The sequence below is a fragment of the Anguilla anguilla genome, chromosome 4 (assembly GCF_013347855.1).
Source record: "Anguilla anguilla isolate fAngAng1 chromosome 4, fAngAng1.pri, whole genome shotgun sequence".
In the NCBI taxonomy this organism is placed as follows: Eukaryota; Metazoa; Chordata; class Actinopteri; order Anguilliformes; family Anguillidae; genus Anguilla; species Anguilla anguilla.
This window is the reverse complement of record NC_049204.1, coordinates 32860743-32882766: the sequence shown is the minus strand read 5'-3', so window position 1 is coordinate 32882766 and position 22024 is coordinate 32860743. Positions and strand designations below refer to the sequence as shown.

The window sequence follows — 22024 nt, the reverse complement described above, 5'->3', positions numbered from 1 at the left end:
AGGTTTGTGAAGTAGGGTAATGAGCCCTTAAAAGATTCAGATAAGGTTTCATTTTTTAAACAAACTTCAAATAATTTAAATAACAGATCTTTGAGATCTTCACACAAAAATAAATTCATAAGGTAAAACATCTGGCCTTGTTCTCTTATTAAAAGGTATTTTCTTAACGATGGCCTCAGCTAGAGTCCTGATTATTTACTCTTTCACATGGATGCTTTGACAATTTGTTCCAGTTAACTGCATCACAGAGTTTGTAGTGCTCAGCAATTTACCCTGGCTCTGCACCTGCCGGTATTGGCCTCCTACTCTCCCACCCTGGGCTTTATTGTATGAATGTAAAAGGGTTGGCATAGTGGTCACAGCAAGAAGGTCCTTGGTTCAAATCCCGGCCCGAGCCTTTCTGTGTGGAGTTTGCATGTTCTCCCCATGTCGGTGTGGGTCTCCATCGGGAACTTGTTTCCTCCCACAGTCCAAAGACATGCAAGTAGGCTAACTCTAAATTGCCCTATAGATATGAATGTGTGAGTGCATGGTGTGTGTGCCCTGCGATAGATTGGCGACCTGTCCAGGGCGTATTCCAGGATAAGTGGGTATATATAATGGATGGATGAATGTAAAAGCTGTGCCCCCTCATTGTGATATGGACAAAGAAATAAATGAATACGGAAATAAATATTTACATAAATGAATAAAAAAATAAATACATTAATAAATTAATAAAGACAAATAAATACAGAAATTAATGAATCAAGAAATAAATCCAGAAATACCCATTTAATAATGTAAGTGCACATTTATTTATACAGTTTATTGCATTCACATGTATTTATTTATAGTCATATTTATTTATTCATTTTTTATTTTGGCATATTTGGTCCTCCATATCCACCAAGTTTGCAAACCAATTATGTTTCGGCTCAAAGCGACGTCAGCACTGGGAGGAGTTAATATTTCCATGTTTCAAAAATCGAGTACAGTGGTTGCAAACGACCGTTTATTTTGTGTCCGGGAAGTTTTGGCTAGTTATTTTCTGAAGTGAAGTATCAAATGTTGTCTTTTTACCTACGTTATATAAGGCGTAAAACAAAAATCCCTTTACAGGCTTGCTCCGACCTGTAAGCAGCAGTGGTCCGATGGCGTGGTAGGAAGCTCATTCCGTTTGATTGGTGTTCTTTTATGGTCTTGCGATGCATCGGTGCTTGAGGGCGGCGCTAAAGATGGTGTCCTGTGAAAGGCCATGCGTCAAGAAGCCCAGTGTGTCAGTGTTTGTGAAGAGAAATACGTCGAAGTATTCTGCCGCTCTGCTGAAAACCCCTTCAGGGTAAATGGTGGTTTGACATTTGATATTTGTTTTACTGGGAAAGGTGTATTTTTTAAGCTATTGGTTTCTACAACCCATTTAAGATAAATTCACTCCTTTGTATTTAGAGGATGTAGCTAGCGTTACTGTTACGGACATTTAGCGACCTACCCTAGCTTGTTTGGACTTAACGTTAACGATGTTGTTTCAGGTTTTGAGCTTGCTAGTTCTATGCCGGTCAACCGACGTGCATGTGTCCCATGTAGTTTAGCTGGCTAGATTACATGCCAGGGACCCTAGTTAACCGTTAACGTTAAATAGTATTGTTCTAAGGGAAGATATGGTAACTGTTTCGCCAGTATACTACTTGCTATTAGCTAGCTACGTTTACCATGGTCGTAATGGCTCACACGCTAATCTGACTATGGTTTTTTGTGCATCCAGAAGGCTAAGAACATCGGCTAGAATGCCAGAAATAAACACGGATGACCTGGACGAGAAGCAGGTCCAGCTCCTCGCTGAGATGTGCATCCTGATCGATGAAAACGACTGCAAGACGGGTGCTGACAGCAAAAAAAACTGCCATCTGAATTCAAATATTGATAAAGGTAACTGACGTTCAATTCTTATCTGTCTAACTTCATCCAGAGGCTCTGTAATATTGGATTTGATTTTAACTGTTTTTACCGTAATTATTTACGACTAAATGTTTTTTTTCTCGCTGCCTCATTGGGTTCCTTTCATTTTCGTTTGCGGTGAGCTCGTGAAATAAATTTACTGCGTGATAAAGTTGCAAATTGAAGTTTTAATATCCATTTAGACGAGGATTCCTGGTGTTATGTTAAAAAGTGCGTTAGCTCGCCATGCGAGGTACACTCATTTGAACAACTATTGCCTTAAATCAGTTGTAATCAACCCTGTTCCTGGAGATCGACCGTCCTGCAGGTTTGCACTGTAGCCTAACAAAGCTCACCTCATTCAACAGCTAGAGATCTTGTTCTGCTGCTAATTAGTTAAATCAGGTGCGGTAAATTGGGGTTGAAATGAAAACCTACAGGATGGTAGCTCCCCAAGAACAGGGTTGGTTACCACCGCCTTAAATGTATCGTGAGTGAACTGGAAAACTCATATATAACAAATATTTGATATTAATTTGATATCCCCAGGCTTACTGCATCGAGCATTCAGCGTTTTTCTGTTCAACAGTGAAGAAAAACTCTTGCTGCAGCAAAGATCTGATGCCAAGATCACTTTTCCAGGTAACGTAACTTGCTTCACTATAATAAGGGCTTTAGCTTCATTATAATAGTGTTACAGTTTGTAGTCCTAAAACACGGAAGTGATTTCGCCGTTTTGAGCAATGGGTACCCTCGGCAGATTTCCTATGCTTTTTTCCCCCATAGGGATTTCGTTTTCTGCAGAAAAGAATGGTTGTGGTTAATGTAAGCCTAGTTCAGGGGTGGCCAACCCTGGTACTGGAGAGCCACAGGGTCTTTTGGTTTTTGTTTTCACCTTAAATACAGCAACCACTGAGGTCAAAGCAACAAGGTGAGGTGACTTAACTGTGTAATTGCTTTGATTGATCAATTAAGTGCCTGAGTAAAAAACGAAAACCAGCAGACCTTGTGGCTCTCCAGGACCTTGGTTGTCCACCCCTGCCCTAGTATAACTTCAGCCAGTCTCTTTGGAAAGGGATTCCATGATGGAGGGCTTTTTGAAATTTGATATCACAATAATTATCATTTGAAAATAAGCTTGTCCTGATGTATCTAATACAAGTGCCTGGCTGATTTTGCAACAGGGTGTTTTACCAATACATGCTGCAGTCACCCCCTCTATACCCCGGGTGAACTAGAGGAGCAGGATGCAATTGGAGTAAGGCGTGCTGCCCAGAGACGAATGGAGGCTGAGCTGGGAATCCCCCAGAGTCAGGTACACTTCAGGGGTGGGGGGTCACAAATCATGCATTAGTCCATTACTGGGTTTTTCCTGCATTGAAATGTCATTGGGGGCCGCCTAAGTGGTTTTTCAAGCCGCCTATAGGGGAAATTGGAAAATAATTAAATAAATTAGAAATGGTCCACATATTTACTGGTACAGTTTTGTCATGGATGCTGCTTTTGACTGCTTTCAAGTTTACGTACAACCTTAGACACGTTAAATGAATTTCAGTAGAATCCGCTAAATTGCATAAAAGAATGCAACAGTAGACGGAGAGCGTGACAGCGGCCCATCCGCTAAAGATGGGATTTTCAACATGAACCACCTACCTTCGTAAATTTTGGCAGTTTTGTGTCTTTATAGTGCAATTGTTGATTTATTTGAGGCATTTTCCATCTTTCAGCGTATATAGATTATCGTGCAATGTAATTGGACATAATTACGTGAAAATATCAGAATTAGGCTATGTGATAATGGTTTGTAACAATATGTGATGTCTTGTCTTTGCAATGGAATTAATGGGAAATGCTTCAGGATTTTCACTTCTATGCAAATGCCTGCATCATGCGATATGTTATGCAATTAACTGGATTCTACTGTATTATCATTAACCTACACTGTTTTTGCCTAGAACAAACTGAAAAATACAATTTTGAGTTTTCTGTTACAAAGTACAAGTGACACCAGTGTCAAAAAAAGGATGATGCAAGCATTCTTTAAGTGAATGTATACAATAATTTAAATTAAAACAATAAGGTGGCTTTTGTGTGGATTCTTTAAATGAATGAATTCACCCAAAAAAAAAGGTGTGGACAAAAAATGAAATGCATTTCAAGAAATACTGAAATTCCACATTCCACTATTGCTGTAGAATGAACCCTTAAAATGTGTTCATCTTTCAGTGTAGGCTATACCCACCCCACCAGTTCTGGCACTTAAAGTTTAACCCTTCAATAAGTATTTAATTTGTTCCTATTTTTCATTTTTGCCACTTTCTTTTCTTTTTGATAGCCTTGCATCTCAATGCATCATGGTGGCTGCACACAAGTTTACAATGGCAGTGTAGTGAGGTTTAGTCAGGTTTATTCAGAACAATGAAGTTCAACAACCAGTCAGAATTTTCTGTACACCAATAGAGCCCGACTTATTGAATAACATACTGTAGACACAACAATGGTTTGGAAACAAAGGATAGGTTATTTGAAAACAAATTATTTGCATATATCTTCATGTAAGAAATTCAAATTGTGCTCCATAGCCAATTAAATTAGCATTGTCTTTAACCCGTTTACTGATAGTTCATCCAAGCTGTTGAGCTTCTTTTCACATTCATATATAGTTATTTATTTGTGCATGTGAAGTTTCTTCTTTTTTTAATTTCTCTGTTGACATTTGTATTTATTTCTAATTGCACAAATACAGTGCTTTCATGTGAAAAGAAGCCCAAACACTTAATTGAACTGCCAATTTAACAGTTAAATAAGGTGGTAAAGGTTGTTCGGCAGTATTCAGTTGTCTTAGGTGAACCATGAATAGCACAGAATTAAAAAAGCACTGCAAAATTATTCCCTTATGCCAGCTAACATATAGTAGAGTATATATCATGTGTATTATAACTGTGATTTACCATAGTATATAATTCAGGATGTGATGTTGAAAGAAAAATCCTTCCCATTTTGTTAAATGCATACACTGATAGTTATGTTTGTGATAGAAATATGGTAAATATAGCTTTAAATAAATAAAAAAATTAGTCATACTGAACAAAAGCAGCCAAAGGTTTGATAAATGTTTTATCTGAAGTATTTCCAAATGTCTTTGAAACGGTCAATGAATTTGCATGTGCAGGTCCCTCCAGAGGAGATGACATACCTCACGCGGATACACTACAAGGCCCAGTCGGACGGCATCTGGGGAGAGCACGAAATCGACTACATTCTGTTCATGCAGAAGGACGTGGAGGTCAACCCAGACCCCAATGAGATCAAGAGCCACTGTTATGTCACTAAAGAGGAACTTAAGGACATGCTGAGGAGGGCCAAAGACAAAGAGCTGCTGATCACGCCCTGGTTCAGTCTGATTGCAGAAACCTTCCTCTTCAAGTGGTGGGACAACCTTCAGAACCTAAAGCAGTTCATGGATCACAAGAAGATCCACCGGATGTAGTGGCACACAGGTTTTTTTGACTAATTTCACTACGTGAAAGGAAGCAGCGGTTGTAATGTACTGAACCACTTGGGGTGTCTCTAGCTCATTATTTTCTTCACGGGAGCATGGCTGAATTTACTGTTTTAGAAATTAATGTATGTTCTCCCAAGTGCCTAGTCAACACTGAAGTAATGGTATGAAGCAATGTTCCATGTGGAGACTAGTTGCTGTGAAGTTTCCATCACGATGTAAATTAATTTACAGTACATTTTAAAATCATTGTGATATCTATTTTCCTTGATTAAATAAAAGGCGCATAATGCATATTGGAATTTTGGGATATTTGCATCCAAATGATTTGTATTCAGTCTGACCCGTGGCATTTTAAGCCACTGAGGCACTGGTATATAGATGTAGACAACACGTCATAGACAGGGCTCTATGGTATTTCTGTTATAAATTTGTATTAAAATATAAATTCCCAAGACCTCTGGAGCAAAACAATCATTGTTTCAAAAGCTGCAACACAACCAAATGTATGACTGATGTGGTTTTTTTGTCATCAAAACGGATTGGTTCTCTACACTGAGTTCAGTGGGCCGCAAGCTCTTTTGCACTCTGCAAAGTTCCAGGTTCCGCATTGCCTGGCCCCTCACCTTCTCCAGTTCCTATATACACTTTATATGGCCATTGGGTAATGATGTAGGCAGCCACTACAATGACTGCTAAAACCTGTTAAACTTCAATTCTTTTAATACCTGTGCGGCTGTATAGCGTAACGGATGGACAGTCTGCCTTGTAATCATGGTGTTGATGCTAGACAATTATTTTCTGATTCCAAAAATGAAAGTGGAGATGCAACTACTTTTTATAAAATAAACAATATCAAATTAAGTATACAATGTACTTTTAATCATTGATGTTCTGAATGACACATCTTGACAAAAGATTATTTTGCGATACTGGAAAATTAACTTCATGGTGTTACTGTGTTACCCACAGGTGGCAGCAAATACTACACAAATGAAAGAGCCATGGCACAATCAGTTTTTTCTTGCAATTGAAGTGTTTAAGTCAAAAAGATGTCATTTTTCAAAAATCTAAAAATGAAAATAATTAAACATTTTTGATGTATGGCATGTCATTATTAAACACCAGAGCTGGAGATCTGATGCCACATGTCTGTTGTTATTCACATTGATTTCATTTGTGATTGGTAGCCCACAGTACAACTGAACTGTTGATTGGTTACCATATAATGAAAGTGTAATTATGCAGTAAATATGGTCTACAGATGACGAATACTGAAAAGTATTACTTTAATTACACTGGGTAGTGTGTTTTATTATTCCAAACATAGCATTAATATACAGCGGTATAACTGAACGAGAGATCTCATTAACGACGCTGATTTTCTTCCTCCAGAATTTTCCACTGCATATTATTTAGACTTGCAATTATGCATACGGAAATGACTTTATTTTACTTATTTTGGTAGATGTATTCGCAAATTAACGTTTATGTTGTTTTGTGAGGTAATAACTGATAATGTATAGAGAGGAACTACACATCTAGATGGAAATTGTTTTGTATATGCAAAAGTTTAAAATGGCAACATAATGCTACCTTCTGCAATGAATTGATTAAAGCAGACCCGTACAAATATAAACAGGCTGTATATATTTAGAGTGGCTAACTCCACAGTTTTACAGTGTCTATAAGTAAGATGATACAGTAAGCCCCACAAGATAACATCAGTAAGGATATATCACATATCTGTGTAAGGACATCTGCATTACTATAATAAAGTACATGCTTATGTTGGTACTGTTAGGAATGAATGAGAACATAAGCTGTGTGCCTGTTGTAATGCTGTAGTTCAGGTTCGCAAATTCCCTGTCAAATATTTATTTGTATCTGGTATATTTGTGCAGTTTAATCATCTTCTTTTGTGAGTCCTGCTAGTCACCCGTGCTGCCCATACATTTCAAATGTTGAGAGATATCTACAAGAGCTCATCCCCCAACAAACCCAAGGCTCTGTTGATCATTGTACTGAAGCATTTCTCAGTTCTTTAATCAATGTAAGGAGGCTTTTGCAAAATCACAAAAACATAGGGCCTAATTTATTCTATTTTATTTTATTTTTTAGAAACTTTTAGAAACTGTTCATCTCTGATCATCTTACAGCTATGTTTGTGTGTGTGTGTGTGTGTGTGTGTTAAATGTTTAAAAAGAGGTCATTTCTGAGCTATTCATATTTTGATGGGAAAGTGAAGTTGCTTTTTCATGCACACACATTAGAATTGTGCAGATGTGACACATTGTACGCATTTCAGTTTTTTTCTGTTGAACAGCACATTATTTTTTAGATGACATTCAGGTCCTTTTTATAATATCCCCCATAAGCACTCCTCTGTGATCAGTGATGATAGGCCAGGATTTTCTCTTAATTTACACAAATCACATTTGATGGGATTCTGTGCTCCTACAAGGCTGTTTTGGACCCCTCATCTCATAGGAAGAGGCATCTGGAGTGGATAGGGTTCTACACTGCAGCACACAACTCTGCTTATTTATTCCTTCTTTCGTATCCTCTTTTGAATATGTATTATTCATATGCTATTTCTTCTCAAGTAGTCTAGTGGGACATTTTAGATTTGTTTATGTGACATGCAGAAAAGGTCACAACAGGTTAAAGAAGAGAAAATACACTCACCTGCAATGTTCTGAATGAATTATCAGTATTGCGTAAGTATGTAGGCACATGGTTTGCCCTAGGACTGAAATGGCAATTTGTAATTCCTGCATTTTAATAGGAATCTGACACTCTGACGAATCATTGTGCTCCCTAGTTTCCATCTACCACTTACAGGTGTTTGCAGTAAGCATATCTTGGTATGCATGTGTGTGAGTGGCACAATATGTAATTTAAGATGGTGAAATGTCCCTTCCAGATTGGTGCCGGGGGAGAGTGGATTTGGACTGTCCTGCCTTTCAGGTATGGAGGGTGAGTGCTATCACAAAATGGCAATAGTTGGCTGTAACTGCTGGTATTGCTGATTCAGGTGATTGCTTGATTGTTGAACCCAGTGTTGTGTGCAAAATGATAATTACTGATTTAACTGTTCCTGTGTACCTGCTGCCACTGTTTGATGTGATTTTCTGGTCATCCTTAAAGATGGGACCAAACAGTGGCAGCAGGTACACAGGAACAGTTAAATCAGTAATTATCATTTTGCGCACAACACTGGGTTCAACAATCAAGCAATCACCTGAATCAGCAATACCAACAGTTCTCATTAAGTCAGAACTGTGTTTACTCTTGCCTGGGTGTTGTGAATTAATTTACCATTCTGTCATCATTCAAAAACTGTCAACACAAGCTATGAGTCATTTTAGCACATTTACCAAGCACCACTGCCTTTTCAGAATTAGTTTTCCAAGAATCCTGCAACAAATCATAAAATAACAGTTCCATTTTGGTATTTAGCCTTAGCTGGTGAAGGCTGGGTTCTCCACAAATTAATGCATTAAAACATAATGCGGTGATCATAAAGTGCTATGCAACTTGGCTCATATTATCCATTACTGTGTTGAGCCTGACAATGAATTCCCAGAAAATGGTAGCATGTAGTCCCTACTCTTAATTTACCCAACCAGATAGTTTACAGCTTGTTGAGACCTTGTGGGTAGTGCCACTAGATTGTGAGGGATTTAAAACTACTGTACATCTCAACTGCTTAAGCTTCTGGGGTTCCCTGTTGGTACTTAAACAGCACAGTCCTTCCAGTTTGCAGGTTTATGACATAACTATTTCTGCTGAGAAGCCCAAAAAACATTACTTTTGCTGGCATGCGCTAGGATAGAAATCCTGGCCCCCTAGTCTGTGGTCCAAATAATCGGTTTGAATTTGGTATGTGGGTGTCGCTCGTAAACATCTATGCCAATCATCAGTCTGTGCTTAATTATTGGTAATTACTTTGTCAATATAGATGATTAGGGTGGTGCAATCAGTATAATTGACATGTGGCTTGACACAAAGACTATTATCTCTTGTTGGCAGAGGACTGAAATACAAGCAAGAAAGCAAGCACAGAAGAATTGTCAGTCCTACTCATGAGTCATGTGTAGGAGAGAAATGTGTAAACAGGAAACTGTGAATGTATTAGAATATTGATTTCACTGATTGAGTATTATTTATGAAAGATCAGCTCAAATAAGAAAACCTCATAAAAAAATTATGGGTGTGCTTCACTGGTGAGAGTAAATAAAGTAAATGTCAAGGCAGAGGTAAAAGAAATTGAGAGTGGTCCCTTTATGTGATGACTGATCACTCAGTTGCTGACCCAGGACCACTTGCAATAAATCCAAGTGACCCTGTGGCCCTTCAATGTGTAAATTATTCCCAGGGAAATGTCTGGGTGTATTGTATCAATCTTCTTGAGATAAATCATATATGGATGGGCCACTCAATGGATGCTATTTGTTTTAAAAAAGCCATTGCTGGTTTATAATTGTGACAAAATGCAATGACTATGTAAATACATCCATACACCTTCTCTTGTTGGATCTGTCATCTGTTTTTTTTGCAGTCTGAAGTGTATTAAGCTCTGTGTCGATCCTGGTCCTGAACTTTGCCAGGAGCTCTGGATTTCATGCATGCTGGTAAGCTATTTGACAGTTTGTTTGTGAAGAAGACGATGTTCCCTGATTTCATTCTTGTCAATTCAGCATTTTCCACTGATGCCCTCCCATTCCATTGCTTTTTTATCCCCTTTATAAACCCCTTTAACATAGCTTCTAAATATGTTCTTGCTGAGAGCAAAGTGAAACTATTAAAGATCCAGGAAATCTGTGGTTCCGCATCCAGGAAATTGAAATCTGTGAATTCTGTACTGATGTGTTGTTTTAATACTTTTTGCATTCACAAATGGCCCGGATATTTTTTTTTTAGATTATTCTTGTACCAATGTAGAAAAGCCGGTGCCAAGATTGGCATGCTTTCCCCTTGGCTAAACGCCAGGTTTTAAAATGGGTGGAGTTAGCTGGGTAAAATGTATGTCACAAAAATGATAAGACTAATGAAATCCTTTCTACATGTAAATGATGCTCTTGCCACTTTGATGCAGGCAGGTTGGAAATGCCAGAGTATTGCACCTTCTCTGGATGCAGAAAACCAATAAATCTTTCTTCTCCAAAAAATGAAGAGAACCACAGGAAATTGGTTCCATTTCTGGAGGTCCATGGGCACTGCAATATTATAATAACCCCAACAATATCTGTAGTGCCCTTTGTTGCGAGAAGGACTTTACCAACTATCTATATAAACAATGTGGCTTAGCTAAAAAGCTAGCACTGGTGCATGGTGCAGCGCCATCCCTCCCTTTGCCTCCCTCCCAACCGTTGCTGCTAGCAACAATCCAGGTTGTCAACACTCCTGGTAACGTATGAATGTTAATGAGCGCAGGATTCATGCCCACCCTGTCCTCATCTTCTGAAAAGGTCACGGTAATTGAATAGTGTTAATCACAATTTAATGTTTATATTTGGGATAAAAACATGAAATAAATTTTAAAAAGACAATCGATGATCACTTCTGGGGAATATAACCACAACTTGAATCCAGTTTCCCTGACCGTTAAGAATATCGGGCTTCTAATGATTAACAATATACATGACTGTTTAGTAACATTGATTTTTTTCTTCAGGTAACTTAGAGTTGTAAAATTGCAAGCAACTGTAGATGGAGACTACTATGGGTCCAACTGGATGCTGAGGGAACTCACTGCTTGATCCTACTTCCTGGCTTCCAGTGTATTGACAACAGGCTTACTTTCTTCTTTCATCACAAGTATGTGAATGACAAATACTTTTGTCTTAATGAAAAGGCAAATCTCAGCCTATTAGGGTTTAAGTCAAAATCTGGCATTTCCTGGGCATATGGAATATGTTCTGCTCAGGAATGGAGGAAGCACTGCAAAGCTCAGAGCTAGAAATACTGAAATACATAGCAGTGTGTTGGGACCTTGTATCCACTCGAACATCCACACTGATTGGCTCGTTTAGAATAGTAAGCAGTGGGTAGGTCAACTCTCACATCTCACAAGTCTCAGTCCCTTCAATCAGCAGTGGGTTTGGTGAGATGGTAACCAGTATTTCACTCCAGAAATGTGATATTGAAAAAGCACACAACTCTCTCTGCTGATGGCAGAGGATGAGATGGTAAGATTATTTTTTGACAATTGGAAGATATTCAACAATGAATTCAATGTATTTACTCAACAGATTTGTCTCTTAAGAAGTATGGATGGTTGTTTTGTCAAATTGGGTTAAAATCAATTTCTTTATTTTAATTTTAGAACGCATTTTAGTGTTCAGAAGAAATGTTTCACACAAATAATTTAAATTCTATGGTGTTACTGGCAAGTATGATGTTTTGAAACAATGCTCTGCCAGATTATTGTGCTGCAGTAAATAGCTTTTTCTCACCTTAACTTGCTTTGGATGAGAACTGAAAACTGAAAAGAAAATCCTTTGATGCTATTTTAACCACTGACTGTTAAATGTGGCCTGCATACTTGCTAATTACCATCCAAAGCTTGTGCTACTTAATAAAAAATTAATAATAACAAGTACAAACCAGTGCACAGGCCTACGTTTGGTTTGCTAAATTGTATTACAAAATTTTCCTGTGCCTGTAGTACCAGACACTGCCTCAAATGTCTGTATAAAATATGCAAATTTATTTGTTTTGTTATTAATTTAAAGCTTGCACAAATATCACATGCACAGAATAATGAAGGAAAGTCTAAATGAAACAAATGTACTGCAATTGTTGCTTGAATTTACTAACACTGTTGTAACATCAGTATAAAAGCCAAAAAACATTATTAGTATGTTTGCTGAGGCAAAATTACACCGACCTGCATAGTAGTGAGCACATTTTGCCTGAAACTGAAAACTTGGTAAAGTAAGATTGATTGTGCCATAGTTCACATAGAACCTTGATTCTTTTTTGTCAGGTTTTATAACAATTAAAACCATAGCATTTTCATTATCTAATTTCATTTCATTGCCAAATCTAAAGATTCATCATTCAATAACGTCCTACTGAACGAGATACTAAGACACTGAGTGAAACCCACCATACCTTCATTACCATAGTGTGATTCTTAGAAGGTACCACTACCTAGAGTACACCCGAGCACAATGAAATTAGTTCAGATGGGAAGTTTCAGGATGTAAAGCACTAATTTTAGGATGAGAATTCTTGCAGTGTTTTCTGCAGATAATGCCAGAGCTGTGGAATGGACAAAGTGCATTTCAGCATCTGACCACCAGAGAGCTCCCAGTTTTCATCTTTGCAAGGAGACAGGGCCATTTACTTGGCCACAGCCAGGTCCACTTAACTAGCGTCAGCTGCAGGCTCAAGAGGGGGTAATGAAGGCTTGGTACCCTCCTGTGCTAAGAAATTCTATTTAAAATGTTATGCCTTAGATTTTACCTACTGACTACCCCTTCATGCTGCAGTGAGAGGTTCTGCAACCTTTTATTCTCAGTTTTGGTTCTTCATTTTCACCAGATACGAGGCTGATTGCTATGGCTCAGGTAAATAATTTGATTTTTGGTTAGTGGTGCAGTGAACAATGTTTCGCTTTTGGAAATCCGATGGCTTATTCTGTAAATTAGCCAGCCATTGATTTCCAAAAGCAAACAACATTTTTCCCAGACTGAAGGGTGATTCAGTTTTAGATGGAAGGATAATGGCGGCACATTAGATCCATTTTGAAGCCACCCTTTATGGTCCCCATCAGTCTGCAGACCTTTAGAGATTATACACCCTCATACAAGTAGAATCCGCTGAACCCTTTGGTGTAGGGCTCAGTGTTTCATGAGAATGTTTCATGGTCATTTTTTATGCAGTCTTTTGAAACATTCCTGCTGTCAGTTACATTTTTATCTCTGTCTGGCTCTCTCTCTCTCTCTCTGTAATTGAAAAAATCACACACACACACACACACACACACACACATATATGTGTGTGTGATTTTTTAAAATTATGCCTTTAACTGTGTGCATCCAATGTAAATTAATCTCTTTATCCTTAATCCTTTAACAAATGACTGAAATTATACATTACACAAAGTAAATGTTTTTTTTTGTTCGACTGACTCTTGTGTATGAGAGTCAGTGGTTACAAAATTCTTATGAAATCCTCGCTGATATCGCCGTTCTGTTCAGCTTCAGGATGGTGAATGGCAAACCACGAGGGTGAAAGGACTTGGATATACGAAGCACTCAAAGGCTCTCCTGTCAGCTTGCGAAGGACGTGAGTAATTCCCTGTTCAAGCTGGGCTGCCTGCCTGGGGGGTCCAGTGCACTGGGGAGGAGATGTGTGCTGACATGAAAGCAGGCCATCCAGGGCAGCGCCACACCAGGATCCCGGCCTTTTCATCTGGTGACAGGGGACGGGGCTGACGCAGCTACGCCTGCTGTAATGACCTACTTGTCGGCGTTCCATTTCAGCATGGGAACCCCCTTTTCTAGCACCAGCTTATTGCACATCGCTCCTCTTAACTGCCATGGTATGAAAAATCAAGGGAAATGAGACATGGTGCCTGGGTGTGGTTCTGCAAGATTCCCTCAATTGGAGGTCTGTCCCACTAGCAGTATGTGTTGTCATGTTAGTTGTAAGAAGGAAAATGTGAAGAAAGAGAAAGAGAGAGCAAGAGATAGAAAGAGAGCGAGAGAGAGGGAGGGAGAGAGAGAGAGAGAGAGAGAGAGAGAGAGAGAAAGCTACAGTGCATGGCTGAGGGTTTGTATAGCCTGTAGTTCTCATGAATGGAATAGCAAAGACAATCAGGCAAACAATGCTACAGCATGTTATGCTGGGGTTCCACCCTTCAGGCAATTCAGTAATCTTTTGAGGAATCGCTTGATGTATGCATGATTGCTTCTTTTGTCTTCTAATGTATTCTACATTTACCCCGAAGAAATGTAAAACAACATATGGCAAAAATGTATAATATGCAAGTATACTGCAAGATACATTATATGACCTAAAGTATCTGGACACCCCTTGGTCTGGGTGTTTTTTTTGGTTTGGGCTGGGCCCATTAGTTCCAGTGAAGGCAAATCTTAATGTTACAGCATAAAATCACACTTGAGATAATTCTGAGCTTCCCCAACAGTTTGGGGAAGGCCTGTTCCTGTTTCAGCATGGCAATGCCCTCAGGCACACAGTGAGGTCCATACAGAAATGGTTTTGTCAAAAACGGTATGGAAGAACTTGACTGGCCTGCACAGAACCCTGACCTAAACCCCATCCAAGACCTTTGGGATCAGCTGTAAAGCCAAATGTGAGCCAGGTCTAATCGCCCAATCAGTGCCTGACCTCACTAATGCTCTTCTGGCTGAATGGAAGCAAATCCCTGCAGCAATGCTTCAACCTCTAGTATAAAGCCTTCCCAGAAGAGTGGAGATTGGTTAGCAGCAAAGGGTGGACCAGCTCCCTATTAATGCCAATAATTTTGGATGAGATGTTGGATATCAGGTGTCAACATACTTTTGACCATATAGTGCACGTTCAATGAATTCAACTAAGCATAAATGTGGTGTTTTATTAATTTACCTTGTGTGCTGGACTGCATAAGAACTGTGGTATTATGTGTATATTCATATTCATATCAAAAAAAACTAAGAAAAAAAAAATTCAGGACATGCTTTAGTATCATAATAGCTGAAACAAAGAATAAATCATTGAAGTTTTTTTTCGCCATGTGTGAAGCCCCACCACAAATGTTCTTAAATAGTCTATTGTATGACCTTATGGTAACATTAGAGCCGAACAGCAGATCTAATAATGGAGAAGAGCCATGCATTCCCAGACAAAATAATCTGAGGAAGAATACTGTAAGACATAAAACATTATTTTGTTGTGCAATGTGCTTTTTACAGGGTTCTGCATGGACTAGCCATTACAAGGATGCACGTATGTGAGAATGTGTAAGAAACACTCATACTTTGCCTTTAGCCAATCATCTCCTGTCATATCCCATCAGTCTGAGCAAGCCACCCACACAATCACAGCATGCACAACAGAACATACATTTCAAGAGGAAATGCTTTCAAGCATTTCTTTTAACGAAAACACTACTGTAGAATTTCTGTAGGCTTTTGCTTTTGAAATTGAATGTATGTATATGCCTTTGTGGTGTGGACTAAGTTACTGGACTCATTATGCACATCAGTAAACGAAACACACACTGGGTGCCTGAGTATGTGTGTGTGGGGTGGGGGTGTGCGGTGGGTGCCTGCATGGCTGAGTATGTGTCTGTTTTTGCACATGTTGCTGCGCGTGTGTGCATGTACATGCAGTTTGTGTGTGAGTATGTCTGTTGAATAGAACTGGAGTTGAGCTCTCTTATGGAGGTTAATTGACAAAGCCCTGCTGTTCACAACTATGATTACCTTTCCAGAGAGACACTCAGATGAAATGACCATCCTGACACAAGGGCATTAGTCCAGCTTGTCACTCATTCACCACCTTGTCTTTGCTTACATCTGCACCCAGCCCAAACCAGGCCACCCCCAAAGTAGCCAACACTACATTGCATGTCCATTGGATAAAAGCAAGCACATCGCCACTCATCTCGATCAGAATCTGAAGAAAAACAGACCACCAGTGTCAACATGATGTATTCTCCCTGTTTATATTCTGTTGCGACCGCTCGTTATCTGCGTTGTCTGTCGGCAACAAGAAAATGAGACACAAAATAACAATAATTTATTATAGTAGAAAAGACACACACAAATACAATGGAACGTGTGATATCAGTGTGGATGTGGTCAATGTTGACAGCGTTGAAGCTGCAAAACAAAAGTCTGCCCAGCTAAGAAGAGTATAAGAGAATGCTGCAAAACCAGAGTTCCTTTAAATCACCTGCAAACCAGGCCCCCAGGTGCTGCTTATCAAGGGACCACTAACCCTCCCATACCGCCCCACCCCCCCCCCCCCCCCCCCCCCCCCCCCCCCCGCCATCCCCAGCCACAGGGGATGTCAGGTAGAACAGTACTGTGACAAATCACATTCATTGCTGCTGCAGGATGTGTTACTGCGACCAGGTATTTCTTTTGGATCTTTATACCGTGAGAGCTTAAAATGTGCTTTTTATACATTTCAAATTGGATTAAAATTCAAAATTTCATACATAATAATTTTCAGGGGAAACCAGAGTGTTCAATTCAAGAGGATTCTAGATGTTACATTTCCGTGTTCTTTCTTTTATGGCTACAAATCGTATATTCCTCATCTTACCAGCAAAAATGACTTCACTGTAACTAAACTGCTTTCAGCACATTGTTTAATTGGTTTAATTTTCATTACCAGAAGCTTTATTTACACAAATCTTTCGAGACATGACAAGACATAGCCCTTTAAATCTTGAATGTACTTAAACGCACATCGGGTGTTTGGAAAGGATACGTGTTCAGTTAATGAAGCTGAATAAAAGGGCTCTGCTGCGGTCAGCATATCAAGCCTTGCCTTGTCATTTTTCTCATTATGTGGGTGGTAGATGGGGCAGAAGTTAATCCTCTGCTTTGTTAAATGTTTGGAGGCGGGAATAACAGCCTGAGCTTCTGCTGCTGCTATTCTGGCTGCTCCTCACTCCTTCACCAGGTCTGTAGCTGTGGAAGCACACCCTCAACCGGCTTGCAAGATGTCATACAGGGTTACTTCACCAAGCCGGCATCCCCAGGGCCTCGTGCCATAGGGAGACCTTCTCCTCTGTTTTCCCTGTCAGACACACATGCTCAATCACATGTACAGGCACACGCACATGCACACACATGCATGTACATTATGCACACCAACAAACACACGTGCATGTACAGTACACACACGCACACATGTGAATGTGTAAACAAATTTTAATGTAATGTTTCTGATGTTTCAACCGTGTTCTACTGGGCCTTCCAGTGGCTTCCTCAGCAAGCTTCTGCACCCACCCCTGATGTGATTCCAGATGTCCAACTCTAATAACCTTTCACATTCACATGGCATTTGGCAGTCAGGAAAAGCTTTTCTGCCCCTTGTACAATGTACCCATATCCCAAGTCCTGTGTGTAAAACTAACTGCCGAAAAAGCGGAGGGTTCAAATTGGCTGGTAGGCATTAGGCTGTATGTGGGGTTACTATGGTGAATCATTCTAGAAAAATGACTGACTGTAAAAGCAAACAATGTCTGTAATTAAATTGTCAGTGACATGCGTAGTTGCATGTATGTGTACACCTCTCCAATTGGCCATTTCTGAGTCTGTACTCTGTGCTTGTGTGCATGTACGTGTATATGTGCATGTGTGTATGTGTGTATTTTATTGCTGTGGGTGCATGTATGTGCATGCATGTAACTGTATGTGCATATGTGCCTTACAGCATCTGCACATGTGGTTATGGGTTTGCCTTCATGTGTGTGTATATGCATGTGTGTGTGTGCGTGTGTGTGTCTGTATGAAAGTAATGCTGCCTATATGTCCATGTGCCAGTCCAGGCATCTTGGACCCCTTCGTGCCTGTCAGTCTGAGATAAGCCCTACAAGACCCCAGTCACTGCTGATTGGCACCAGCACTACTGAGATACTGAGAGGGGTGGAGGAATTGTCTAAACATTTTTATCTGCTCCATGCTGAGGGGGGGAGGGGGGAGGAAGTGAGAAATCACATCGCATTATTTCTCTTTGCTAAAGCACATTGAGTTTTCACATAGACTACAGTAGATGTGTCACAAGAGTGAAAACAATCAAAATGTGAGCATGAAACCTATTTCTGTTTGTATCAAATGTCCCATTAAGGAGGAGAGACCATCTGATGCCTTTACTGACTCAAAAGGTCTGGAAGGAACTGCACTATGATGTACCCAAACCAGACAGGGTCAAACTCTCAGGCAGGGAACCCATGTACAAAATCAGATCTGACCGGGTTCTCTGAAATAAGGCCTTTATAGATGACTGCTGTTTCCCTGAACCTCGGGCTTGTGCCTGAGCTGGAACATGATGTACTCGGAAGCACTGTCCTTTTCAAAGTGCTGGAGTCTGCTGGAGCCACGAGGTGAAAAGAGAGAGAGGATACAGGCTCTCTGTTATCAGAGCAGCCCACACATCTGTGCCGAAGGAGCGAGTGCAGCTGTCCTCTCTTCTGCGTAATTACCAGCCCTTTCAGTCTCTACAAGAGGGAGGCAAGCACCTCCCCCTTTTCCATCCAGTGTGACAATGACACTCTGATGACACTTTTCGTCATTATCGCTGCGGTAAATGGTCAAAACGGAATGCAAAAAGCAGGCGCGGATGAGATGGAATTAGGTGAACGAGTAAAAATAGAATGTATTAATTTGCAGGTGGTGCAAGGAGAAAAAACAGATAACACAACAACGAGGTTCGGCCGGCTCAACTATTCACCAGAAATTGTCTCAAAGCACAAGAGCGCATAACTGCTCTCTCCATCTCTCATCAGTCATGTGGACATCATTCACAAAAAAACAACTCAAGTTCAATTTCCCTCAGACTTTTTATAGGTGTCTTTCTCAGTCCCTTCCATGGGAACAACCAATTGACGTTTCCCAATGCTCTTCATAATAGAGTGTTGTGCCCTTAAAATCAGCTCTCTAGAAGGTCTAATGAGCCCACATTTGCTCCAATTTCCCAATAACAGTATGTACACACACCATTCTTTATGCAACATACGGTCACTATATTGCATTTATCTTCTCCAGTCAGTTTGATTGGAGCACGCCCCCTACATATCTGTGAACGTGCCGTGTGCTCCTTTCTTTTACTGATGCACAGATATCCCTACACACTCACACCCATGCACAATACATAGTACGTATTTTGTTAACATTTCTCTTGTCTAAAGACATTTAATAGCATTCCCTTAGCAGCACAAAGTATATCAATGTACATGTGCACCTGTACGTAGTCATACAATATGTACCGACTTCTACATTTCCATTAAATCCATATCAGAATTTCGAAAACAAGGCTTGCAGTTTCCCCACGGCTCGAACACACGCACTCAGATTAACATTGCAGAGATTTAGCTCTGTCACAATCTCTTTCTATAGGTGCAAGAAAACACTTTTATTTTAATGGAGCGCTGTTCTGCAGTGGATCGGGAATTTGCGAATAAAAATAAAGTCAAAGATCATGTCAAACTGTTACAGTTATGCAATACTTTCATTTGTTATTCCTTTTTTGAAAATATTGCTTGTAAACCAAGGAACTGGCACATCAGGGTAAAAAATTTGTGTGGCAGTAGCTGTAACTGCAAATGTGTTGCGTTAAGCATACCTTCGCAGTAAAGCCCATCAGACCTTGTTTTTCTTATTCAGTTCAGAATGTCTCCGTAACTCCTGTAATCAGGGTTCTTGGAATCATCCTAACATTACCCCTCATATGGTGCCCCTGCCTGTAATGTACCTGTCACAAGGTAGCGTGACACCCCTGGGAGGGAGATGCTGCAGTGCCGGGGAACACCGTTGGTTGCTGCATGGAGAGAGAGAGAGTGCACCCACACAAACATGAAATAAAATAAAAGTCTTGTTAAAAGAAACAAAACTGAAATTAAACGCAATTCGAATAAATAAACTCGCTCTCAGTGTGAGCTCCCAGTCTTGGCCCCGAACTGTGGAGAGAAGCACCCCTTTAAGCACCAGGGCTGATTAGCTAACGCAACCCAGGTACGTGTGCTCTCTCCCCCAGCCAGCGCAGCCGAGACCAATCCGCTTCTCCGGCGGACCGAATGCCAGAGTACCCAATGCCCTCAGGTGTTGAATCACAGCTGCAACTGCTGAAGTAAAATGGCTTTTGTACACGCATGCACAAACGTGGTCTGTCTGCCCTGTGGTCTGTCTGCAGCCTGTACCCGCATGTATGGATCATCTATCACACACACACACACACACACACACACACACACACACACACACACACACACACACACACACACACACACACACTCACTCACTCACACACACCCTCCAGTTTGTTGGCCACATTGGTCCATTTGCAACCGACAAAGGAGACAATTATTTTGTTTGGAGATAGAGGTCTCAATACCAATCAGGTATTATGAATGAATCATTCTCTGTCTGTGGCTACCACAGAAATTTGTCCAGTAAAAAAAGCAAACAATAAATAATACCGGATGAAGTGTAATCGTGGACCAGAACTGGATGTTTTAAACCAGGGCTGCCCAACCCTGTTCCTAAAAATCTACCGTTCTGTTAGGTTTCACTCCAACCGTATCAAAGCACACCTCATTCAACAGATAGAAATCACTTTGACTGGCTAATTAGTGGAATCAGGTGTGCCAAATTAGGGTTGAAATTGAAACTTACAGGATGGTAGATCTCCAGGAACAGGCTCAGGCAGCACTGTGCTACAATCCCAAGAATCCACTAATTGTGGAATATGGTAAAGTACACTGTGCACAAAATGTGTAAAACAATACAACTGATATAAGTTTGTTCTAATGTGAATCGAAGTGAACTCTTTTTCAATAAAAAATGTGACTCGTCACCACCAATACCACAGGCCTGATGGTACATATGTCTTCCTTTTCAGTGTGTTGAAAAATAATTTCCCGGAACATTTTCTCTGCCATTGCTAGAGGGAATTTTATTCAGCTATCACCATGGAAACCTGACACTGTCATGGTTTAATTACGGAATGAAAAGTCTCCACTTTAAAAATTCCTTTGAAGTTGCTTCCTCACATAATGTTTTTCCCTACTCAATGGTGGGGCTGTGAGATAAGTGTATACAGTAGCAAATATATTATCACACCAGAGGTGCAGAAGTCTCACTGAATCACTTTGGAGTTCCATTTTGACCTGTGACTGTGTCTTGCAGATAATCCTAGCCAATGACAGCAGCTGCTGTGTCTGTGGTGATGAAGACATCCCAGCACCTCAGCACCAGTGAAAGCAGTTTGGTATAAAAAGAGTCACACATCCAAAAGTGTACGCTACCCTAAAGTGGAAAAATATTCTAAAACCACCTCTCATCCTTCAGTTTGTATGCTACAGAGGTTTATTTTATCCTGTGAACAATATAAAAGCACTATAGAAGCCATAGTACCATTTCAGAAATACGTAAACATTTTGAAACACGTAAGGTTGAAGACACACACATAATACAATCACACAATGTTATGTGAGCCATTCCACGAATGTAACTGCCTTACAGGTTATTCTCTGCTTCAGATTCTCTAGGCAGAATGATCTCCCTGTCTGGTAAGAAAAACAGATCTGACATTCCAGGTTTCTGAAACTGATAATACATGTCTGATATTCACTGCCCCGATAATCCTAGTGACTTTTAGCGGTCTGAGCATTTCCTTGAAGAATTTACGTTTGAGTTGTTACCTTGAGCTTATCCTAGCTCCCTTAGGGGAAGGGAACTGAATCACACACAGACACAAGAGAATTTCCGAAGAAAATAAAGAAACACTAGACCGAGGACCGTTAACTTCAATCTCCAATATACATAATGACATGCATCCTGCTCCTGCTTTCTCTGCTAGTCCAAAGTAGAAGCACTTAGAGCAATTCAGTCGGTTAAGGCAGATTGATTGGTG

At 40.1% G+C, this 22024-nt stretch overlaps 1 protein-coding gene across 2 annotated transcripts; it reads left to right on the top strand.

Annotated features, from left to right (window-relative positions):
- The first annotated feature begins 951 nt into the window (after window positions 1-951).
- idi1 (isopentenyl-diphosphate delta isomerase 1) lies at window positions 952-6561 on the top strand. Of its 2 annotated transcripts, none has more exons than XM_035416128.1 (5): window positions 952-1321; window positions 1745-1908; window positions 2467-2559; window positions 3102-3232; window positions 5090-6561. In XM_035416128.1, the coding sequence occupies exons 1-5, from the start codon at window positions 1188-1190 to the stop codon at window positions 5405-5407; spliced, it is 840 nt and encodes a 279-aa protein (XP_035272019.1). In that variant the 5' UTR covers window positions 952-1187; the 3' UTR covers window positions 5408-6561. The 2 variants fall into 2 exon arrangements, with proteins under 2 accessions (XP_035272019.1, XP_035272020.1); XM_035416129.1 differs by having other exon boundaries at window positions 963-1141.
- The last annotated feature ends 15463 nt before the right edge of the window (window positions 6562-22024 follow it).

Bases quoted from the DNA above. Each gene is read 5' to 3' on its own strand.
- idi1 (XM_035416128.1), top strand. From the start codon at position 1,188: ATGCATCGGTGCTTGAGGGCGGCGCTAAAGATGGTGTCCTGTGAAAGG. The intron at 1,322-1,744 runs GTAAATGGTGGT...TTGTGCATCCAG, and splicing joins CTGCTGAAAACCCCTTCAGG to AAGGCTAAGAACATCGGCTA. The intron at 2,560-3,101 runs GTAACGTAACTT...ATTTTGCAACAG, and splicing joins TGCCAAGATCACTTTTCCAG to GGTGTTTTACCAATACATGC.